The sequence below is a fragment of the Microplitis demolitor genome, chromosome 5 (assembly GCF_026212275.2).
Source record: "Microplitis demolitor isolate Queensland-Clemson2020A chromosome 5, iyMicDemo2.1a, whole genome shotgun sequence".
NCBI lineage: Eukaryota > Metazoa > Arthropoda > Insecta > Hymenoptera > Braconidae > Microplitis > Microplitis demolitor.
The window spans coordinates 18,813,984-18,838,948 of record NC_068549.1 but is presented as its reverse complement, the minus strand read 5'-3'; the positions used below and the strand labels follow the sequence as shown (position 1 = coordinate 18,838,948).

The following is a 24,965-nucleotide window of genomic DNA, read 5'->3' as shown; positions in this document are numbered from 1 at the left end:
TACGAAGTTTCAGAAGTAAAGTATATACTTTATATACATATAAAAAAAAAAAAGAAAATCTGATGAAATTAGACTGTTTTTTTTTAAACATAATCTGATAATTCATGCAAATTATAATTATGAAAAATCTAACATGAGCATTGGAGGTGTACACTTCTGGGTTTTCTACCCTAATTAAGAAAAGTGATTTACTCCATGTTAAATGTATATCTATATATTAGTCGATTCAGATTGTTTTGAATTACTCTAAATAATTTTTTTTAATCAGGGTAAACATTTTGTAAAAAATCAGACATTTTATTATCCATTAATTATTAATCCATTAGTGGTTTTAGTTCGGTCTGTACTAGTTTAAGGAGTAGTCTTAGATGAGAGTGCATTCGCATAGCCTTTCTGATGAGTTCGTTAACGTTAACATACTCAAAACGAAATTACTACCTTTGATGGCACATAGACATATAACTTCAAGTTCTGATGGTTGACTTGAGGAGGTTCATCGGATAATCACTTTTCTTACAATATCTTTCAATTTTTAAATACAAATACTTTGAAGTGTCCTGTATACGTAGGAATTTTTTAAAATAGTTCTCGCGGTTCTAAGTTTCGAAATATTAACTATTAAAAATCGTATATTTAACATGAATTCTCTATGTTGACCGTAGTTAGAGTGAGCATTTTATTAAATAACAATCATACTTTTCTTACAGCATTTTTTAAAAGCTGAAAATTATTAATTTAATTAATAACAAGTAATTTTTGTCAATAAACACATAAATGAGCGGTATTCATTTTTTTGTAATTAATTTTTAAAATTTGTTACTTTTAATGATTTTCAAGCTTTCTCCATAACCTGACAAGTGATAGATAGTGACTTGGCAACGTTGCAGTGCGCGGGAAGTTTAAAACACAGTAGAAACCTAACAGATTTAAATAATTATAAATTATTTTTTAAATTTAGAATTTTTTAATTTATTCGCATATGCCAGCATAGCCACCGTTACTATGTAGAATTGGGTTCCTCGTTTCTATGTAACATAGTAATGGTTACCATTCTACATAGGAATTAGAACTATTTTTTTCTCTCCGTGTATCAAAAAACTACACATTAACATTACAAACTGAAAATTTTCGAAAATAATTGGTATAATTATATTTTATTAAACATATTTCTGAAAATTGATATAAAAGAATAAAGTTATATATTTTATGTTATTCTCCAAACCAATAAACTATTATCATAGTTCAATTGATATTGTTCTTAAGCGATAACTTTTAATGAGCAACTGTAGGTAAACATAATGACCTTAACAAATTAATAATAATTAATTATCAACATTATTCTTCAAATAAAAATTTTATTCTAATATTTAGAACTGTAAAAAATAACAATTTTCCACTTCGTTCACTAATTTTTATTGAATGCCCTGTTTACAACCTTTAATAGAATCCAATAGATTTTCATCGATTCCCATAGAGATTTTATAAGAATTAATGAGTTCTATAAGAAGTGCTATAGTTAAGTTTATGCCTTATACATACAGCTATAAGAATCTATTTTATAGCTGATAGCGGATTTTTTAAGCAGGGTGGTTTAATCTTATTCCAATGAAAAGTGAACAAGTAATGAGTTTTGTACTCTATATTTAATTAATATCTATTGTACTACTATAATGATTTGGTCAATTTTAAGAAAACTGATATTTTTAAAAGACATTATGTATTCGCTTCATATGATAATACTCTCAAAGTTAATTAAAATTACGCAGTAATAGCTAGTTTTAACTTGAACTGCATATCTTATCATACAATTAATTTTTAATCGATATTCTGTCTTAGCAAAACAGTATATGTGATATTAGTTAATATGAAATAAACTCGATAATTTTTATCTATAGTTTCAATGTCACTATTTAAGTAAATATAAAACTTAACTAGAACACAATTATTTTTTTAAAACCATGATGAGCACAAGAGTAGATGAAAAAGTTGTTCAAGCCGCTTTAAATGAAACAGGTAAAAGATAATTATAAAATTACTTATTTTTAATTAACTTTTTTAATCATTATTATTATTTTTAACAATAAGGTTTCGGCAAATTTAACTATAAAGTATTGATTATTGTTACTTTAATAACAATAAGTACTGGTATCAGTTTTGAGAATGTCAGTTTTGTAATCCCCGCAGCTACATGTGATTATGAGATGTCAACAATTACACAGAATGGCATAGCAATTAGTTTACTTTTAGGTAAATATTATTAAAGTTATTATTTTGTATGAAAATAATTGAAATTATTTATCGATGAATGATATCGGAATATCTGCTATTAGAAATTGAACACCTCGGAAAAAGTTATTTAAAAAAATAAATTTTTTTTTAAATTTAAAATTTTCTAAGGATACCCGGGTTAAAAACAAAACTTGATTTAGGCTCACTTCACCTTATTTTTTTTTTTTTTTTTGAAGTTATCGATTTACCGACGATTTTCCGATAAGGTCTCGACTTTTTCGACTTATATTCAATTTTTCTCAACTTTTAGAGCTTTTCTAATCTTAGTTTCAACTTATTCATCTCCACTTTGAGCACACGGAAAAAAAAAATTATTTTGAGAAGTATACTGTATAGTTACAGTAACAATATGCAATAGTAATCTACTAGATTGTTACTGCAATGATCTACAGTATCGTTCTGACAAAAATACGGTAGATAGCTCTGAGACCTGGCACATATCGTTCTTTGCCCTATCTGACGTCACGCATGTTGCAAATGATATGAGACGTTAAAAAATCATTATCATTAATAAATAATTGATTAACAAATAATTTTGATTTAATAAAATAATTTATAAGACTGATTTATCAGTTGTAGTCTAAATAAATTTTAAATATAAATATATCTTTTAGTTTTTGAGGTTATATATATATATATATATATATATAAATTTAAGTATAATATAAATTAAATTAATATAAATTGATTTTTCATAATTTTCATACAATTTAAATATGTATCAGTTTTAATAGATTGATCATAAAGTAAATAATCAGTAAGGTTATAGATAACAAATTCTAAAGAAAATGAACTCGAATTGTTATATTTGAAAAATAATACCCGATACACAAAATAGGCGAAAATGGATGTTTAGTTAGGTTAGACGGTGGCGAGTGAGGTGACGACTAAAGAAAGTCGTATAGGGCTCACAACTATCTATCTAGTAGTTTGTCTTGTGAAAAACGGTTCAAATTTCGACTTGGTCAACCAAGTCTAAATCAAGTTTTATTTTTTAACCGGGTAATTACGAAAGTATTTTATAAACACCGCATAAATACACGGGGAGAAGTGTTTAGTAGAGACTACAGTAGAGTCTTTCTTTTTCGTTCTGTAACTTTGACTTCCCTTCATTTCTCCTCCGACAGCAGGGAAGTGTTCTCCCACTCTGTCACTCAACTGTATGTGTGCAAAAGTAAAGCGCGGTTCTGCGTATAGGCGTTGCGCATAAACTGAGTATTCTAACCCTAAATTTGTGTACGTAGATAAACATTTGAGTTAAATAAGCTTTAATATTGTGAAAATCATTTGAAAAACAAAAAAAAACTTATTACTTGACAGAAAATGAGTTTCACTGAAAAAACCTAACCTTTAAAATTTTAAAACTCGTGGGTCGTTTTGACTGGCTAACAATTTTTTTAAACCACGCCTTCTAGTAAAAAGAAGGGGTACTTCTACAATTTTAATTCCTGGACTTTTGGATTCGTCTTAGTCAAAGTTAGAGAGAATCCACTGTAACTTAAAATAATTCACTTTAAATTTGAAGGAAAATTTTTAGAACATGCAATTGGAACCAGCTATAAGTATACCACTGGTCGAATTAGTGGTATACTTATAGCTGTAGAAATAGTGACTATTTACTGATTCGCAATGAACTTTACTAATTCATTTTTAGAGTATTCTTAAATATTTATAAAAAATGAATGTTAGGAATGGCCCTGGGTTCATATTTTTGGGCATGTATGGCTGAAACTAAAGGTCGGAAAATAAGTTTAATTTATGGTTTGCTTTTGGATGGATGCTCAAATGCTCTAGCTTCTGTTATATCAAATTACTATGGATTCGTAATTTGTAAATTTTTCAATGGAGTCGGGTAAGTTATTAAAAAATTCATTTAAATATGTCAAAATTTATCTAAATTTTTATCATGTCTTTTTTTCTTCGTTAGTCAAAGCGCGCAATTTGCAGTAATCTTTACTTATCTTGGAGAATTTCAACCTGATGATTATAGAGACAGGATGCTTAGTTGGATAGAATTCCCGTATATTTTGGGGACTATTTTGAATACAGGTAAATTACTTAATAAAATTAATAAATCCAAAAAATTCAAATTAAATTGAATTAATCGTTTTATTTTGTTAAAAAAAAAAAAGGGATCAGCTGGATTATTATTCCATTGAATTTCAGTTATACAAGTGAAACTACATATTTTTTTTTTAACCCCTGGAACTTGTATATTTTAATATGTGGACTAGTAGCATTTGTTGCCGCATTTTGTTTGACTTTTCTACCAGAAACTCCTAAATATCTTGCTGAAACTGGACAATATACTCAGTTAATGCATGTCCTTTGTCAAATGTATCGTCAAAATACTGGAAAATCAGATAAAAAATATAGAGTAAAAAAAATATATACTTTATGATGAATATACGCTATTGGGAATCTAAAAGGAAATAATTTAAGCTGAGTGTATAGCAACTTTTGTTCTGGAGATAATAGAGTATTTTTATCGCTTCGCGTTCGAGGTATGCAAAAATAGAAATACATTGGAAAAAGCCAAGGTAGGCGACGATTACTTTAACTGATTATAACAATTATTATTATTTTCAATTATAGTAATCCTTACCTTGCTGATTATACTATCATTGAATACCCATGTAAAAAAATATTATCGGACATTTTACAATTACATATTAGTTATCTGAACTGAGGGTAATAATGAAGGCTTCATCGAATTATGTTTTTCATAGTTCAGAAAACCGTTTTTTTTTTCTCAGTATAGCATTTCAAACGAGAATAATTTCACCGTTTACATCTCGAAGAAAAAAACGACTAAGAAGGTTTGGGACGTACAGTCTGTTCACTGCGTTTCATCTCACAATACATATATATAGATATACCATAGAACGTGGCTTGAGAAGGATTTATTTATCTCGAGACTGTATCTTCAAAAAATGTAACAAGCTTTTACTAGTGATTTAATGGCATTTAGCTTACCGAAATAATTTTTTATGCATTAAATAACTAAATTATTATGAAATAATTGATAATTAATTTAAATTTAAATAAAATAATAAGTTATTTTATTTTAAATATTTTTCAAAAAGTTTGGCAACGCCGTAAATTTTACCGCAGTTGCGCATACGTTGACTGTTCTATTCGTGTTGGTGATGTGTACGTGTCTTATGTTTACAAGTAATGCTATTCAGACCGAGTGTTAGTTCATTGCTAAATTTTTAAAAAATAAAAAAGAAATTAGTAATGGAAAGAACGTTATTTTTAACTACGTAAATATTTATGTTATGTTTTATAGTAAATAGTAAAAATTTTATGATACTTTCCTTCACCTATTCGACTTTGCCGCTGACCTATTTCATTGAAACTTTAAATTTCCCGCGTGACCCACCAATGTTGCCGTAAACATAACCCACATTTGCTATGGCTGACTATTTTTTAATTTAGATTTGTTAAACTGAATTAATTTTATAACGAAGCACCCTCAACTTGCTTTTTTTATTTCAATAATTTTAGAAATTTTTTTTTTTACACAATGAGTTTTTTAAATCTTTCTCATTATTTTTTCATTATAAAATTTATTAAAACAAAAGTAGATATGAGATCTGGTATATCATTACAATGTCAATTGACCTATGTTTAACCTCGTTTTATAAACAAACTATGAACCCTAGGTCTCTAAAATTTTAACACAACACATATTAAATATATTTTTATCGGTCCCAAAAATTTCAAATTGATCTCATTATTTCGACTTTACTCCCATAGCTCCTTAAAACCAGCTATGATCAGTTTTTGACTCTTATCAGTGCTATTCTAAAACAAGGTTAGGAAGATGAAAATTTGATTGTTATTGAATTTTTCTATAGTTACAAAAATGATCAATTCAAACTTCAGAATGGTCTTAAATTTGCAACTTCACTAATTACTTTCGGAAATAATAAAAAATTAAAAAATTATTTTTTTTTCGAGACATGGAAATTCCAATAGCGTATAATCAACCACTTACTGATACTCTCTAAAACTAAATTAGTAAATATTCACTGATTGCTATTAGATTTTTCTAATTTACTTTTAGAGAGTATATAATATAATAAATTTATTTTTCTCATATAGAATAATTATTAATTTAAATTTATGCAGCAATGTTTGAAAACACTAAATGATCCAGGCATAAATGATTTTTTGTTAAAAATAAAATCATCAAATGAAACGATCGAAAATAAATCGACTTTCCCCAAGAAATTCGTTAAATTTATCAAACAAGTTAAGGAAATTATGAAGCCACCTTATTTGAATAAAACGTTTATTATTTGTGTATCAATGTACGGTACTTCGTACTCACTTTCTCTGATAATGATATGGATTCCCGAAATTTTCGAAAGATTTGCAATGTTTGAAGAAAAGTATCCTAACATGACTGCAAGTGTTTGCGTTGTTTCAGAAAAACTTTATTCGACAAACGCTACGCTAGTAATTCAAATAACTATATAACATTGATTAGTGTAATAGATGCAATTATTTTAAATATTTTAAGTAATTAAGTGTATTTATGATTTTAACAGAACAATGGTTTTGATAGTCATGCCTGTCCATATGAAATAGACCATACAGTCTATTTACGTACAATAATGTTATGCCTTGCAGCCATACCCGCAGCAGTGTGGCTACCACTTTTTATCGATAGACTCGGATATAAATTTTACCTCAGTAAATTGAAGATTTGAATTTAGAATTTTAAATAGAATAAGGGAGAATGGGGTGAAATTAGACACTATATTTTGGCAAAAAAAAAATTTTTTTTTTAAATATTTATTAAGTTTCTAACTGTATTGGGGTAAGTTGGTCATCTTTAACAGTGTGACCATTTAAAAATTTTGATATAAAAAAATTTTTTGTGCACGGAAAAAAATAATCGGTAGCAGCTACTGATTGGCGATTGGTAGCCGCTACTGATTATTTTCCGCTAGCCACTACTAAAAAATAATCAGTAGCTGCTACCGATTAATTTTTGGTAGCTGCTACCAATTATTTATTTCCGTTTGGTTACTACAAGTAAAAATAATATGACATCATTAATTCTTGTATAAAAAATAAAAATCATTTTTAAATTTTGTGTTGAAATCGAAAACAATTTTCTTTTGGACTAAATTAAAAAATGATTTTATTAATTGGGTCGACCAACTTACCCTATATTTTTTTCAAAAAACTATAGATGTATGTTTACAAAAAAAATAGTTTTTTTGTTAAAAATCAATGTCTCATTTTACCCCACTCTCCTCTACACCACAATGATAAATATTTTTTCAAGTTTAAATTAAAACTTTTCAGTTTCATCGAACTCAATTATTGGATTTCTCTACATCGGGTTATTATTTGTTAAAAATTCATCACAAAATCTTATTCTCTCTTGTTTTATCAATGCACTGGGATTCGGTGATTATATTATTGATTGTATGTTAGTTGATTTATATCCGACTCATCTCAGGTTAGTGATTTTATTCATAAATCAAGGCGATTCTTTGACAATACCCTCTACTCTTTAAAAGTATAACCGTCGTAACCGTATTAAAGTTTAATTAATTAATTTTTTAAAAATCCAAACATTAATTGAGAAAAAAACAACATAGTCATATTTTCATAAAGATATAAATATAAAAAAAAAATTTACTGATATTGATATATAAGTAAAACTATAACTATTATATACGTAAATGTATACTGTTAAAAATTTCGAGTCCGCGGTGTGGTGTAAGTGATTTGGTGTTATAATTTTCAACAACTAGCAGCTAGCGGTTATTTTTTCCGTGTATTATCTAAGAACGCCTTTAATTTTTAACTTAAAAATAAAAATCAAAATTAATGTTATTTTTTTTTCTACTAAGAGTTATTGCGTCTTCGCTCATTGCGTTTGTTGGGTATACAGGAAATTTGATTAGCATTTTTATGGTTGGTTACCTAATCGATAGTCAGTGTATATTATTGATAATAATAATAAGTGCTCATATTGGAGGTAAGAATGAAAAATAATAAAAGATAAGGTAATTATGTAGAAGTATGGTAATCATTTCTGGTTATGAAAATTTATAAAGCCAAAAATATGTAATATCAAAAGTCATAGTACACGGAAAGAAAATTATGGGAATGGTTCCTATAATTTTGTCAAATTTTTTCCTATATCATCATAGGAATTACGACTATAAATTATGGAAGCAGTTCTTCTAATTTATTGGAATACTATGAATACTATTATAGTATGAGAACCAGTTCCATAATATTATAGGAATGGTTCCCACAATGCAACTGACATATTTTCTATACCATTACAGGAATCATTTGCATAATATTATGGGGATGGTTCTCATACTATCATGGGAACCATTCCTATAATATTATGGGAATGGTTCTCATACTATTATAGGAACCATTCCCATAAAAGATAGCAATGGTTCCTATAATAGTATGAGAATCAGTTCCATAATATTATAGGAATGGTTCCCATAATGCAATTGAAATAGTTCCTATATTGTTGTGGGAATGGTTCCCATACTATTATAGGAATCAACCCCATAAATTATAGGATACATTCCCATACTATTATAGGAATGGTTCCTATAATAGTATGAGAACCATTTCCATAATATTATAGGAATGGTTCCTTATTCTATTATAGGAACCATTCCTATAATTTTATGGGACTGGTTCTCATACTATATAGATATTAATTTAAAGAAAAAAGTAGAAATCACTTTTACAATACACAGAAATATTATCAAATCTAAAAACAAAAATTCAAGCATTGAAAAAAAATTAGTTATGTACACTCACAGTTTATTATATTTTTTATCATAAACTTGAATATTTTTCTTTATTCATGCATGAAAGTTATCCATGTTTTCGCTCTGAATGAAGCCATGATAAATTGAATCGACTGAAGCGTTAGCAGAGGTTACTTTGGGGGTTAGGGGAGGCTATTATTACTAAAATTGTGAGCAAGCACACGCAAAAGTATTTATTTTGTTATTACTTAGTTATTTAATTTTCATTTTGACTTTTTCCTTAGTATCATTTTTTGACTTTGACATGAATTTTAAACAACTTAACCTAAATGTTTACTGCATTCTTTTTTTTTATCATTATGTTTACTTGTTGTTGATACGTTTAACTAAGGCCGTGCTCGCTGGCACTTTTTTTTGGCGCAGGCGCGTTTAATTTTAATCTGCGCATACTCAAAAAAAAGATGGCTAAATAACAAAACTGCAGTTACTATAAAACTGCCACATATTTTTTAAAACTTGTTTTTTTTTTTTTACTATCATTTATAATATTTATTTACTTTTACGTTTCTTGCTACCGACATACGTAAAAAATACACTTTGACAGCCTCTCGTAGTTCATATCTTGTCTGGCGCTGCAGTCACACTCATAGCGAATAGTAAGGGTAATTATAAGCTTAATTTAGAGTTTCAATAGAAAGTTAGCGTCGAAGAAGCTTCATTTGAATCTCTCTATATTATAAGGGAAATTTTTAAATTATTTTGCAAAAAAAAAAAATTTATGATATTATGGGAACTATTCCCATAATACATAGCAAAAGTTCCCATAATTTTCTTTCCATATATCTATCAATTTTTCGACTTTCTTTTAACTGAAAAAAAATATAACTGCTTTTGCAAAATTGTCAAAAAATAATATTTACCCTGGTCAAAAAAAAAATTTTGATTTAGACTTAGTCGTGTAAATCAAGTTTTATTTTTGACCTGGGTATTAAAACTAAATATAATTTGAATGATAAAAATATTTAAACTTTTACAGTGGCAACTATTTTTGCAATTTTTATTCCTACTGAAAAAAACAAAATTAAACACATGGTTTAATGGATGTTCAAATATTGTATATAGCAAACTAGGTGTGCTGTAATTAATATTTAATACATTTTGTTAACCCTTAATTACTGGCACGGGGTCAAAGCTGGCGCGAATAAATATGTAATTTTTTTTGTGCGACTAATTTAGGGAAAAAAAAAACATTCAAGTATTATAATTATTGATAATTCAATTGTACTACATGACTATAAATGAAATTATAAATTTACTGCCATTTTCCACACAATATTTGATTTATTTATCTCGATAAATATATTCAACATGATATTTACAGTGTAAATATAAAGTATGTGTTTTATTGCTTATATAAACTTTCTGTACACGATACTCTATAATACAAAATGGGGCAAAATGACTACCCCAAAATTTACCTGTAAACAATTTTTTTTGTAATTCAGTATTTTAATAAATTTCACAAATCATATAACTTTCCATGAGTTCCTTAATTTTTATTTCTTTGTGAAAACCCGGATAAAAAAATTATTTATGATTAGATATAATAAAATGCAATTGTATAAAATTATGTGAAAACATAATTAATGGCTATGTATACATAATCATATATAAATTATACATAATTATATGTCATTGTAGATAATTACATACAATTATATATAATGATATCTATTTACAGAAATAAGCTATGAAATAGATGGGTCCCAAAAGATAAAAAGTTACTTACTAATGTAACTATACACTGTGAAAAATTTCCAACAAATTTTACTATGGGTGCATTGTAACACCGAACCATAAAAAAACTGGTATGAAATTTACAAGTATCCCATAGTAAACGGTATGCGCAGACGACACGATTGGGACCTAGGCGCATACGTTTGCTATGGGACACTTGTAAATTTTGTACCAGTTTTCTTATGGTCCAGGGTTACAATGCACTCATAGTAAAATCTAATGGAAATTTTTCACAATGTATGTTCTAATATTAAGAATAATAAGAAATGTATTAAATTTAAAAGCCCAAATTTAAAAATTTCCTATAAAACACATGCATTTTAAAAGTCAAAGAGCTTTTTTAATTTCTTTTTAATCTCTAGAAAACTGTGGTAGGAAAAATATGAGTATAAGTAATTATATATAATTACATATAATTTTCAACTTTCCGCTAAAAAATTTCAAATTTTCAAAAATTCGGGAAGTTATTGGTTTCGGTCCGATTTTCGAAAATCGAATTTCTATGAGATCTTGACATTTTGAGGTTCTAGGAAGCTATTTCTCAAAAACGACTAAATAAATAAATTTCAAAATTTGATCCGCTTTAGAAAATAAAACGCGCCGATTGCCACCTTGAACGTTTCAATCGGTTTATTCGTGAGAGAGATATCGTTAGAGAAAAAATGGTAAAAACAAAAGTATTTTCGAGCTTGAAAATGTATTCACAACAATTTTTTTGAGCTCAAAGAGCTTGAAAACAGCGGGAAGTTTCGGGGCTGGCCCGCAGAGTCAATTAAATTTAACAACAAATACTTATCTCTTCATGATTATGAATACCATTGAAATCATTCAATTAAATATAATAAGATGACGCAAAATTGTCTCTTATTTATTATCATTGGTCATTCGTCGATTTTTGTACACGCACGTCATCGCAGTCGTCGTTTTTTTTTGTGGCGTGGCCCACATTTGGATTGCCGTAAATTAACAAATATTATCGTATATGTGTATAAGTATCACCGAATTTCAGTTATCGACGACTATTACTGTCAGTCATCATTCAAACTCAGAATAAATATTTTTTTATTTTTCATTTATACTTCGGTTCACTTTAATTTTATTATCGTAAGAATTATAATTATTATTATTATTTATTTTCAAATATTCCAGTGCTTGTTTAATACTATATACTAATTAATTAATTCAATAAATAAGTTAATAAAATTTTTCATCCAGTGAAAACTACAAAAGATTATACTAATTTCACATTCAAATTGTAAGCTACTAACTGAGTTATTTATCCATTAAAACTGTAATTAGATTTAAATCTTGTAGCTTTTTATTACAAAGGTCACTTCAAATTTTTTTATCAACTGTATCTTATCTAATATTTTTAGCTACCGATTATTGACGGCTACCCTGGCCGAAGGTGAGCTTTCTTAGACTCGATTGTACTAGATAAATACATTAGTTTTTGTGACAGATATGAGAAGTGTACAACATTTAGTGTCTGTAAATGGCAGGTTATAAATTCGCATTTATTTATTCGGTAAGATCGTTATTCGTCGAAAATGAGAGAGAAGTCGGTAAGTATACGAATTAATATGATGATAAATTTTGTCACAGAATGGCTCCTTGAGTTACTTCTATATTTTTTGATTTGCTATCGCGCATGTAACTAAAATAGTATATTACACACCTAGGCAAGTAAAGTTAGAAATGTCACAGATCACATATATATGTGATTTGAGGTTTTCTTATTTACTTTCCGATGTATGCACGGAATGAAATAGGCGCTGCAACAGGACGAAATTCTGTGGGAGTAACAAGACAAAATTCTGCTGCACCCTTATTAAAAGAAACGATTTAAAACGATGCGAAAGAATAAATTTTAAATAGTTTTTAATACTTTTGAATACGTTGAATACTTTTGAATCGCCATGCTTATGAAAGTTTAACATTACAAATCGTTTCGAATCGTTTCTTTTGATCAGGGCAGTGCCTATTTTTTTCCGTGTGTAACATACTATTTTGATCCATTGATGACGTCACTATTAGAACGATTGGGTATCTTTTTTACCAAATCTATCTTATCTAATATTTTTAGCTGCAGGTTATAGTCGCTAAATATCATACATTTCAAGTGTCTGTCACAAAAATCTTGTTTAATAATAATAAAGTAAATTATTTTTATAACTTTGACGACATGACTAATTTTAGACCTTTAACGGCTTTTTTCTTCATGCATTCATTACATAAGCTATTGTATCCATCTAGTGACATCGGGTATAATACCGATTTCTCATGATGTATAAGATACTATCATTCATTTCATTAAAGTGAATACAATAGTCATAAAATCTTATTCAATTTTTTACATTGAGCAAGATCTCAAAAGAAGCATCTTTTTATTTCTAAAAAAAATATCTGTATGACTATACGAAAATAGTAATAATTGTTATAGATATGCTCAATTGTTTGTAAATTGGCGACTTTGCCTTTAGCAATTTACTATTTGAAAAGTTTTAAATATGTTGATTTGAAATTCGGTACCCAGTTTCTATGATTCTTCCCCTTCAAAATGAAAGTTTGGACGATCTGATTGATCCCATAAATACAATGTTAAAAATAATTTGAAAATTACAATACAAAAGGAATTGAATTTTCATAAATAGATGTTTGAATTGTATTTTCAATAAAAAAAAGCTTTAAATTTAATATTCGTAATTTAATAGTCAAGCTGGTATTTAAAACTAAGAAAAAAAATATGAATTTTAATAATTCCATCTGAAATTTCATAATACTTGAAAATATTTGAAAATTCAAATGCTTTTATATGAAATTTCTGCGTGTGACGTGCTGTGCATTCAGTAATCAAGGATTGTGTAGTGAAATATATAATATATATGTAAGTAATAATGTAAGCGGTGTACATGAGGCTTTATTATTGTTGTTTTTATTTGCTCAATGGTATGAAGTAAATAAAACTTGTGACTGAACTGAACATCATTGACAGTATGATAAATGATAAAATGATACAGTATTAAATGTGATATTTCATAATGCTAATAAACATCATAATTTAAATTTCATCGTAACCATCGTATAGAATTTAAAAGACACGCTTTTGAACTTTCAAATAAACGCTTCAGATTTTCAAATACATATATTTGAAAATTAAAAAAAAAAGTATTTGAAAATTTAAAAACGTGTATGTTAAATTTTATATGAAATTAGCAATGAAATTTCAAGCACAAACACTGATAAAAGAACTTATTTTAACCAAATAAATATTTCTTAATAGTTATATAGAGGTGGGTAGTTCCGGGAACATTCCGGATTGAACCTGGAACGTTTCCGGAGCGAAAAGGAACTAATTCCTGGAATCATATCCGTGGAACTATTTAATGTTTTTAATTTTCATGAAGGTTCAGTATTTAGAATGTATACATACAAAATATTTCAGTATACACAACATCATGCTATGCGACCTACGTGTTTAAGACACATTCACGGCGAACTATATTATTTTATACTAAATAGAGAATGAATTATGATTGGTATTTAACTCAAAATTCCATAAAAAAATCACCAATAATAAATTTTTCTGCTGCTTGACTGCTTGTTGGTAATGATGGCAGTGGCGCGAAAAAGAGGACTAGTGAGCATACTAAAGTGAACTTTGAGGAACGACCGGATACGTATCCGAAAAAAGACATAGTTCATGGAGCTATACATGTCCGGAACTACCCACCTCTAATAGTTAATAAATGGCTTATTTGAATAGGAAATGACACATGAAGTTAATTAAGTAGGGTTATGACAAATAATTTATAGTCCCATTTAAGTTTATTTTTTTGGAGAAAATAATACGCACAGTAATTAATTTTAAAAATATTCAGCATTTTTTTATTTATAAAACAATATTTAGTTGATTATATTTTGAATTTGTTACACTAGACAGTATACTGAAAGGTATTGTAATCAAAAAGTGGCGCTGTAGTCAAAAATCACAGTGATGTTCTTTCAAATATGAGATTTATTAACTATTAATAAATCTATATATAACAAATTAATGCTTATTTCAGTAAAATAATGCTGAAAAACCGTTTCAAATAAATCCATTTATTAATATCAAATAAATACTTCTATCAGTGAATTATGTGTTTATTGCGTTGTATACAATGTTTTGAAAACTCAAACAATTTTTTTTAACAATGTTGCTATTATTTTAGAGATTTTTGTTTACGCGATCACAGCAAAAAAAATAGATTTTTTTGCCCTCCGGCCAGAAAGTGGCAGCTTTCAGGCCGCTGCCCTGAACGAAGTTGCAGCTTTCCAGCTTCGGCGAGCAGAAAAATAGTATATTACATACCTAGGTCAGTAAAAAGGAAAACCTCAGACCACATGTTTGTCAGCCTCGGCTAACAATTACATGTGCTCTGAGACTTTTCTTATTTTACTGGCCTAGGTATGTAATATACTATTTGTTTATAAAAAATAGTCGCACAGGGTTTTTTCTGGTTTATACATTGTTTCGAACAACTCCACAAAATTTCAAACGCATGAGCGATTGGGTCTGCACTTTTGGATTTAGCAATTTTTAAACTTTTTAATATTTCTTATGTTCAAAAAAAGAATTTTCTACTGACTATCTATGATGGAGGCTTCACGAATAGATGAACAAGTTGTTCAAGACGCTTTAAATGAAACAGGTAAAAATATTATTATAAGATTCTTCACTTCTAATTAATTTTATTAACCATTATTATTATTTCAAAAAATAAGGTTTTGGAAAATTTAGCTATAAAGTATTGATTATTGTTACTTTAATATCAATAAATACTGGTATCAGTTTTGAAAATGTCAGTTTCGTAATGCCAGCAGCTGTTTGTGATTTTAAAATGTCAACAATTGCACAGGATCGCATAGCAATCAGTTCATTGTTTGGTAAATAACAAAATAAGAGTAATTATCTTTGACAAAAAAATTACTTATTAATACATTCATTATATTAAAAAAAAAAAAATAAAATTAATCAAACATACAACAATGACTTATTTTAGGACTGGCACTGGGCCCATATTTTTGGGCTTGTATGGCTGAAACTAAAGGTCGGAAAGTAAGTTTAATCATCGGTTTACTTTTGGATGGTTGCTCAAATGCTCTAGCTTCTGTAATATCTAATTACTATGGCTTTGTAATTTGTAAATTTTTCAATGGAGTCGGGTAATTTATTAAGCTATGAATAAAAATATACCCAAGAAAAAATAGTCAAAATCTACTTAGATCATCGTAGGCGTAGCTTTTTTTTTATTTTACAACTACATAAATACCAATCGACCATTCAGATCTACTCAAATTCATGTAGATCGTGAGATCTCAATTTTGCACAACTCGAACGCAAAGCAATGCTGAAAGGTTGGACTCTACTGAAAACATGTCGAAGTCACGCAATTCACTTATATTAAATCGTGTTTATTATTTTATTAACGCGCTGACACGTTGTAAAGACATTAATGTTAAGAGGAATCACCTATATCATACCTTCAAAATATATTTTGTGTAATACAGATAAATTTTTTTTTTTGATAGGCCGCGAAATCGCTTTTGGAATCGCACTTTTTGAACATATAATTTGATAATTAACCTGTTTTAGCTTCAATCTAGACAGGTCTCTAGAGATCTACATAGATTGATCTGGTTAGGTTTCGATAATAAAAATATAAGATCTAAAGTAGAATAACGACTTTAGAATTTTGTAGATCTAAATTATTTATTCTCGGGTATTTATGATCTTTTTGTTTTTTATACATTTATGTAACTGTGTTTCATTTCTTAATTTTGAATAGTATAGGTTCACAATTTACAGTACTATTCACTTATATTGGAGAATTTCAGCCCGATAACTATAGAGACAAAGTGCTCTCCTGGCTAGAATTGCCATTTATTTTGGGCGCAATTTTAAATGCAGGTAAATGAAATCATCAAAATATTTAATAGGGTAAAGATACCGTTTGTGCCCACTTTTAAGCCAGTTTTCGAATTATTTAGTTCTTTAAAGTAGGGGAGGGCGGGGGGGGGGGCAAAACGGGGTACCTAAGGAAATATTAAGTTTTTGAGGACTAAAATACGCTAAATCTTTTTTTTTTTTAATGACATTCAAGGTAACTAGACAAAATTTTTAGCTGCCGTTAATAAATAAAATTTTTACTTTTGGCGGGCAAAATGGGGTACCCTGAAAAAAAAAATTTCTGAAAGTTGATCAAATTTAATTAAATTAAATTTTTTTTTAATGTAAAACACATAAAGAAAAATTACATTTCACATCATTGGTGGATACGAAGGCAGAAAAAAATTTTTTTGTAGGACAAGGAGGCCCTCCTCCGAAAAATGATTTTTTTTTATTTTAATTGAATTGTTGTCAATTCAAAATTAAAATATTATTTTCGAATATTTTTAGTGGCCAAATTTGCCCCAACTACAGAAAATCAGCCGAAAAATAAATTAACATATTAAATTTTTTTTAATTTGACGATAAAAAAATGAAAGAATCATTTTTTCGATTTTCCGGCTGGTCCATTTTGCCCCAGGTGTCATGCATAGGGCTCAAAATGCGCAAATATATCGGATATACAGTAACTAGACAAAAAAAAAAATTCTTTTTTTTTTATAAAATTTGGAGGGTACCCCGTTTTGCCCCCCACCCCTCCCCTAAATAAAAGTAATTATCTCGTAGACTCTTGACCAATTTTATTTACCTATAACTAGAATTTGAATCATTTGAAAAACTATCACAATTTTGAGTCGTTTAAAAAAAAATTTCAAATAATTCGTATAGTAATATTCGTTTCGATTCGATTCGTACAACACTATTAAGTATCAATAAATGGTACAGTGGTCAAAAACGGTTTTACCCTATAAAAAAATAGAAACTAACAAATCATTTTATTTTTTTTCAAAAAAAGGGATTGGTTGGATTATCATTCCTTTGAAGTTTAGTTACATAAGTGAAACAACTTTTTTTTTTTTCAACCCTTGGAATTTATATATTTTAATATGTGCAATAGTGGCACTTATCGCCGCATTTTGTTTGACTTTTCTACCAGAAACTCCTAAATATCTTGCTGAAACTGGGCAGTATACCAAATTAATGGGTGTTCTTTGTCAAATGTATCACGAAAATACAGGACAGTCAGATATAAATTACATAGTTCAGTTTGAAATTATACTCATTACATAACATGTGTATTTATCTCATTGCATTTAATAATATACTATTTTAATTTACACAGGAACGATTAGAACAGTTGCATAATCCAGGCATAAATGATTTGTTGTCAAAAGTAAAATTAACAAATGTTCCATGCGAGTATAAACCGACTTTTATCAAGAAATTCGTTAAATTTATCAAGCAAGTTAAGGAAATTATGAAGCCACCTTATTTGAATAGAACCTTAATTATTTGTGTATCAATGTACGGTACTTCGTATTCACTTTTTGTTACCATGTTATGGATTCCCGAAATTTTCGAAAGGTTTGCAATATTTGAAGAAAAGTATCCTAATATGACTGCAAGTGTTTGTCTTGTTTCGGAAAAACTTAATTCCGAAGATGCTATACTAGTAAATTTAATAATACTATTGATTAATGTTACACTGTAAAAAATTTTTGGGCGTAACTGACATGGTCTGGGTTCGGATCCCAGTTCGGACTCTTCATATATTTTTCTCAATTTATTTATAGACTTTTCATTGAGGTTTCTTCCTTATCCTGCCCAATCCCGTCCTATCCTAATTCTTTCCCATAATACGGAAAAGTGTGAAACGCTTCGCGTATATAGTCCCGTATATGTTTATATGTAAAACACATATATGTATTTTCCTACTTAACAGCATTATTTAAATATTCAAAAAAAAATTAGAGTCCAGGCGGATTTAAACAAAAATTTAGATCACTCTGAAATTACTCCGCTGGAAAAACAAACTCCCGGAGAGATTTTTTCTAAAACTTCGTAACTCCGAGTAACAGATTTTTACAGTGTAATAGCAAAACTATTTTTAAATATTTTTTAATTGTGTTCTTGTAATTTCGATAGAAGAATACTATTAATTTTGATGACTGTCCATCTAAATTGGACTATACAGTGTATTCACAAACGATAATTGTATGTTTGGCAGCGATACCAGCCGGAGTATGGTTACCGCTTTTTATCGACAAACTCGGATATAAATTCCATTTCAGTTAGTTTTTATATTTAAATTTATAACAATCGATTTTCATGACAACAATAATAAAAAAAAAAAAAAAATTTGTTTCTCAGTTCTAGCAACCTCAGTTACATCTTTACTTTACATAGGACTGTTGTTGGTCAAAAGTTCATCCCAAAATTTTATCGTCTCATGTGTTATCGACGGACTTTCATTTGGAGCAAATGTTATATACTATATGTTAGTTAATTTATATCCTACGCATTTAAGGTTATTTATTATTTTATTTTTATTATTGGAAGGCAATGTCCGTCAATACCCCCCCCCCACTTTTTAATTAATAATTATTTTTAAAAAAGTAGGTAATTTTTTGAAAAAATCTATATCTCAGCGAAATTGTAACTACGTTGTCTTTTTTTCAATTAAGCCTTTGTTTTTTAATTAATTGATGAAATTTGAATCCGATTATGACAGTTCAGTCATTGAATGTTTTTAAAAAGTCTGGGGAAAGTGGGAAACTGTCCGAGAATGCCTTTCTATAAAAAGTGAATGCAGACGTGGGTCTCTATCTATTTTGGCCAAAAAAAAATTTTTTGCCCGCCGGAAAAATTGGAAAAATGAAAAAATGTGATCCTGTCTGCATATTTACGAAATAAAATGAAAATTAATAATTTCATTTGTTTTTTTTTTTTTAGAGTTATTGCTTCAAATCTCGTTGCTTTTGTTGGATACATTGGAGGTACGGTCAGCATTATTGTAGTCGGTTATTTAGTTGATGATCACTGTCTGACACTGATAGTAATCATAAGCGCTCATGTTGGAGGTAAAAATAATTATTTAAAATAAATACATTCGTATAAAAAAAAAAAAAAATAAATAACTTTTGTAAAATAAAAAAAATGTATTAAAATTTTTACAGTTGCAGCTATTTTCGGATTTTTTATTCCGACTAGTCAACCAACGTAGAATTTTATAAACAAAATATTTGAAGAGATTTTAGTTCAATCAAATAAAAATAAATATATATGTAATAAATAAGTATAAGATATATCAAAAAACATCGAGCAGATTAAGTTACAGATGTTAATAACATGATACATTCTATATATATAATGTATTTATATAATTTATAAAATTTGATACATAAAAAAATTTACGAATAATAATTATTATTAATTCTGTTAGGGTGGATAGTAATGAAATTTAATGAAACAATTACGTAACATTAAACGATTTATTGTTTCTTTAAAAAGAATATTTTTACAGCAAATCGGCTATTATCGAATGATTTTCACATGCAGTTATCAAACAGGTTTATTAAGCTTTAGATTTACTTCAAGACCAATTATAATATCTCCCCCAGGGGTTGGCCGAATTGACCAATTTTGAATATATGTTATCATGGCTATCGAAGGAATTTGTTACGATTTCAAAATGCAGATGACTTTAAATAAAAATCAATGTTTGGTAAATATTGCCTACGGCTGAAAAATTATACGGGTAAAATTACATTATAATTTAAGAACAAATAAATCAGTTTCGTTTTTTTTAGTTATGATCTTACACAGAAAAAATAAAATTTTCGACTGAAGGTAAATATTCTTGATTCAAGAAAATTTTTTTAAAAACCTAAATTTTATCAGATGAAGCAGAAATCTTCTCCGACCAAGACGAATTTTTTTTTTAACCAAAACAAATTCTCTTGGCTCAAGAAAATCTTGACTTAGTTCCCGAAAAAGTTTGTCTTCTAAAATATTTTCTTGAATCAAGATAACATTTTTTCTGTGTAGAATCAGGACTATGATTCACCTAATGTAAATTTCATACAGGAATGACCCATTTGCTTTATGGAAAATATTACCATTGTTATGGAAAATATGCCCATAACATGAGAATGAATTAAAAGTAATTTAAAAGCATCGTAAATAATTTTTGGGCTAAACGCGGATTAATATCAAAGCAAATTCTAATTGAATGCGGAGCAGATGATTTTTTATTTATTTAGTCCTCTCGGAGTGAAATTTACTCCGTAATGGATATGGATTGAAATAAAATCTACATTATATACTGCTGAAAAACAATTTCTTATTCACTTTGTATACGGGGTAATTTAAAAAAAAACTCCAAAACTCTGAGCGACCGAGTGAATTTGAATTAAAATAAAATTCGTGTTTAGTCGGAATTTATTCCCGATTTTTACAGTTTATCAAAATAACTAACGGTTTAGAAATAAATAAATTTCTATAAGTTTACTAAGTCGTAGTTTTGTAAGAATATTGAGTAATAATGCTTAACATTATACATAATAACCAGTAGTTTAATACACAAAACTAAATAGATAGAGTTTACATCATTATAGATGGTAATTATTTCATTGTATAATAAGTTATAAATCAAAATTATAATTATTAATAAGTGATATCATTATATACCTTATTAGTTTTAAATCTAAAGACTGGTTATTTTTAGTTTGCTACTTTGTCAATAAAATCGCGTTGACAATATTGATTGATGAATGTGTTAAAAATATCTTTAAATTATTAACCTCGAGATTAGGCGGCTTGTTTGAAAATTGTTTGAAAAAAAGTTCGTCATTGTATCACATTTTGACGTTCAAAATAGTCAACGTTTTTTTAACGTTTTTTTTTTTATACAGACAATGACTGGATAATCTATATTTCATACACGAGAAAAAAAATATGTATCCAAATAATAATTTTTGGAACTTTTCTAATTATAGAGTTAAATGGCGGGCGGCTGAGGCAGCCGTTCGAAACGCGCGTGGCTCGGGCGATCACCGAAGTTAAGTAGCATCGAGCATGATCACTACTTGGCTGGGTGACCGTTTAGCCACACGTCAGGTTCGAATGAAGGTCTCTGATCGCTAGGCTCGTTATGAAGATCCAGTGATCGGTAAAATGGGAATTTTATCAATCACTGGAGCTTCACCCAAACCGAACTGTACTGGCTAGGTTTTCTCTGTGGTTTCCCTAGCCACTGCACCTCCATTGCACTAGGGAGGTTGCAGGGCATCACCGTAATGATGCAGTACAGTATAAGCACAAGTCGGGCTACAGCCGCACAACGGAAAGCAGAGGAGAAGTAAAGCAGTTTGCGATATAAAGGCAAAAAGTGTAAAAGGCCGTAATTGCGGTTATACACTAGAAAACAATTAAAAAAAAAAAATTAACCTCGAGATTTTTTTGATATGGTCAAATTGACGTTATCTGATACTGTTCACATAACAAAGTATAGGTGAAGATTTAGATAATATTATATTATTGACTCACATATATCACATGTAGAATATGTGTATCATAGTCACGCTATATTTTACTGCAGTAGAAGTAATTATCATGAACTGTTTATTTCTTTTCTAAACAAACATTTGTCGAGAAAACAAGTTCTGACGATACAAGGTTTGAGAAATTATGAAATTTAAAAAAGTTGCAAAACTATTTATATATTTTTTCTTAGTTAACTGTGTAGTGTTAATATCTTCATTAATCATTCAACCAACAGAAAATAATGTCATTGTATTGAAAAATATTGTGGTAAGATTATATTCTTAACACAATTAGTAACATAACATGGAAAAATAAGGCATCTTTTCGAAAAAATAAATAACTTTTTTGTGGTTGAAAAATATCTATTAAAAGTATTTAAGAGAAAATGGGTCACGTTAACCGTTACGGCCATTGTTGATACTTAAAAATTTTAGATAAAAAAAAATTTATTTTCGAAACTTTCATTTTAATCCTGATTCATAAATGATTATAATTTTACAAATTTGATGGTGATGAATATTTGTTTACCAATTCATTAAATCATCGAAACAGGCTTTAGTTATCATATACGAAGTAAAAGAAATTAAAGTTCCAAATTTCGAGCTTAAAAAAAGATTTTTTTTTATAGTCACTCATAGGATCCGGAAGTCTTGATTAGTTCCAGATCCTCCTAATTAAAAAAAAACACTACTGTAATATAACAAACACTTATAAAAAAAAAAAAAAAAAAAAAATACTTGACGCACACGGAGAGAAAATTATAGTAACAGTTACAATATATTATGGGAATGGTTCCCATACTGCATGGTAATCGGTTTTTCTGAAATGTTGATTATAGAAACGGCACCCGTATATATTATGGTAACCATTCCTATAATTATGGGTATAATTCCCATATAGTATCGGAATAGTTCCTATGGAATTATGGTAATCGTTACTATGTACCTATGGTAATGATTACTATAATATTATGGTAATCGTTACCACAATATTATGGAAATGGTTACCATAATATTATGGTTATGGTTACTATAATATTATGGGAATGGTTACCATAATATTATGGGAATGGTTACCATAATATTATGGGAATGGTTACCATAATATTATGGTAATGGTTACCATAATATTTAGAAATTATAATAATTTTTTTTTCTATAGAATTTTGCAGTGTAAATTATTATGAAGTTATTTATTATTATTATTTACAAATTAATTTTTATCTGACCAAAAATAATATTTTATTGTAATATAGTTTCACAAAAAGATTAAATATGCAAAAAAAACGCTTATTACAAAAAAAAAAAATTATTACAATTTCTAAATATTATGGTAACCATTACCATAATATTATGGTAACCATTCCCATAATATTATGGTAACTATTACCATAATATTATGGTAACCATTCCCATAATAATATGGTAACCATTCCCATAATATTATGGTAACCATTACCGAAATATTATGGTTATAATTCCCATACATTATGGGAATGATTACCATAATATTATGGTAACCATTACCATATACGCTTAGGAACCGTTACAATGTGGTTATAGGATTGGTTCCTATTTGCTTATGGCAACTATTCCTATGAGTATGGTAATCATTACCATAATTCTTTCACATGCGATATAGGAACTGTTACCATAATGATAGGAATTGTTACCATATTTAGGGAAACCTTCCCAGAAAGTATGGGTCTATATTCCATAATCCCAAGTAATCATTACCATAACGGTATGGGATGATATTCCATAAACGTACTAGGAACAGTTACTATAATTTTTTCTCCGTGTAGTCACACTGTTGATAATGGCGGTCAATTTTCCATGCACCCTTAGACACTGGAAATAAAAACTTTGTAACAAAAAAAAGTTATTTTCTCTAAAATAATGTCTTATTTTGCTTCGAGTTTCTCTATATTATTATTTATTGCTACATAATAATTGTTTTTTCTCTTTTTTTAAGACGCATATCCTAAAGTCTTGCAACACAGATAATTTGACTGTAATAGTTCATAGTGACACAGATGTAAATATAATTAAATCTTTAGGAGATTCAGAAACAACAGTTATGATATTACTTAGCAATTCATCAACAATACATTCAAAATCGAATCATAAGACTAAAATAGATGCATTTATTACAACAACTGATTCAGTAAAAGAGCTCTCTGAAATTTTGTTCACATTTAAATTATCTCCATGGTGGAATATTATGATACCGGTTTTTGCTTTAAGTAAATCAAAAGGAAGCTGCAACGATGCACAAGTGACTTTAAAAACGATCTGGAAAATGAACATTTTGATATCTTACTTTATATGTTTTGATTCTCAACAAAAACCATTCATTTACACCTTTAACCCCTATGCAAAACGTGCCCCGCATCAGTGGAAAATAATTGACGAATATACAAACAAATCCTCATATTGGACATTATTTAATCGTCCGTATCACCAGAGTAAGACAATTTCACTTTATTTTAATTTTTAATAATAAAGACACCTCAAAAAAATCTAGAAACTGGTTGACCCTGCAGGCCAGCTCCCAAACCTTCCGTTGTTTTCGAGTTTCTTATTGTCGATAATGATTTTCGAATTCGAAAATAATCACGTTTCATATTA

General features: G+C 28.3%; 3 protein-coding genes across 7 annotated transcripts in view; 2 read left to right on the top strand and 1 right to left on the bottom strand.

Annotated features, from left to right (window-relative positions):
* LOC103569107 (protein yellow) overlaps positions 1-24,965 on the bottom strand; it is a 64,764-nt gene that overhangs the window by 32,660 nt on the left and 7,139 nt on the right. The gene's annotated exons all lie outside the window — the stretch shown is intronic.
* On the top strand, positions 1,933-10,559 carry LOC103569075 (synaptic vesicle glycoprotein 2B). Of its 3 annotated transcripts, XM_014441417.2 has the most exons (10): positions 1,933-2,013; positions 2,086-2,247; positions 3,979-4,141; positions 4,217-4,338; positions 4,422-4,666; positions 6,427-6,756; positions 6,849-6,993; positions 7,615-7,771; positions 8,169-8,296; positions 10,099-10,559. In XM_014441417.2, the coding sequence occupies exons 1-10, from the start codon at positions 1,959-1,961 to the stop codon at positions 10,158-10,160; spliced, it is 1,569 nt and encodes a 522-aa protein (XP_014296903.1). In that variant the 5' UTR covers positions 1,933-1,958; the 3' UTR covers positions 10,161-10,559. The 3 variants fall into 3 exon arrangements, with proteins under 3 accessions (XP_014296903.1, XP_053595366.1, XP_014296904.1); XM_053739391.1 differs by lacking the exon at positions 1,933-2,013 and having other exon boundaries at positions 2,191-2,247; positions 3,944-4,141; XM_014441418.2 differs by lacking the exons at positions 1,933-2,013; positions 2,086-2,247 and adding an exon at positions 3,046-3,525 and having other exon boundaries at positions 3,944-4,141.
* Positions 12,060-20,116, top strand: LOC103569074 (synaptic vesicle glycoprotein 2B-like). Of its 3 annotated transcripts, XM_008546165.1 has the most exons (13): positions 12,060-12,114; positions 12,236-12,267; positions 15,074-15,217; positions 15,343-15,553; positions 15,627-15,788; positions 15,905-16,067; positions 16,691-16,812; positions 17,807-18,051; positions 18,134-18,463; positions 18,937-19,081; positions 19,162-19,318; positions 19,744-19,871; positions 19,968-20,116. In XM_008546165.1, exons 4-13 carry the CDS (start codon positions 15,496-15,498, stop codon positions 20,012-20,014), a joined length of 1,557 nt encoding a protein of 518 aa, XP_008544387.1. In that variant the 5' UTR covers positions 12,060-12,114; positions 12,236-12,267; positions 15,074-15,217; positions 15,343-15,495; the 3' UTR covers positions 20,015-20,116. The 3 variants fall into 3 exon arrangements, with proteins under 3 accessions (XP_008544387.1, XP_008544388.1, XP_008544389.1); XM_008546166.2 differs by lacking the exons at positions 12,060-12,114; positions 12,236-12,267 and adding an exon at positions 13,316-13,746; XM_008546167.3 differs by lacking the exons at positions 12,060-12,114; positions 12,236-12,267; positions 15,074-15,217; positions 15,343-15,553 and having other exon boundaries at positions 15,700-15,806.

What these genes read in the sequence shown, in the direction of transcription:
- LOC103569074 (XM_008546165.1), top strand. Translation starts at nt 15,496, where the DNA reads ATGATGGAGGCTTCACGAATAGATGAACAAGTTGTTCAAGACGCTTTA. An exon ending in TTATATCCTACGCATTTAAG is followed by an intron (nt 19,319 to 19,743) that starts GTTATTTATTAT and finishes TTTTTTTTTTAG; the next exon opens with AGTTATTGCTTCAAATCTCG. An exon ending in CATAAGCGCTCATGTTGGAG is followed by an intron (nt 19,872 to 19,967) that starts GTAAAAATAATT and finishes AAATTTTTACAG; the next exon opens with TTGCAGCTATTTTCGGATTT.
- LOC103569075 (XM_014441417.2), top strand. Translation starts at nt 1,959, where the DNA reads ATGATGAGCACAAGAGTAGATGAAAAAGTTGTTCAAGCCGCTTTAAAT. An exon ending in AATCAGATAAAAAATATAGA is followed by an intron (nt 4,667 to 6,426) that starts GTAAAAAAAATA and finishes AAATTTATGCAG; the next exon opens with CAATGTTTGAAAACACTAAA. An exon ending in AATAAGTGCTCATATTGGAG is followed by an intron (nt 8,297 to 10,098) that starts GTAAGAATGAAA and finishes AAACTTTTACAG; the next exon opens with TGGCAACTATTTTTGCAATT.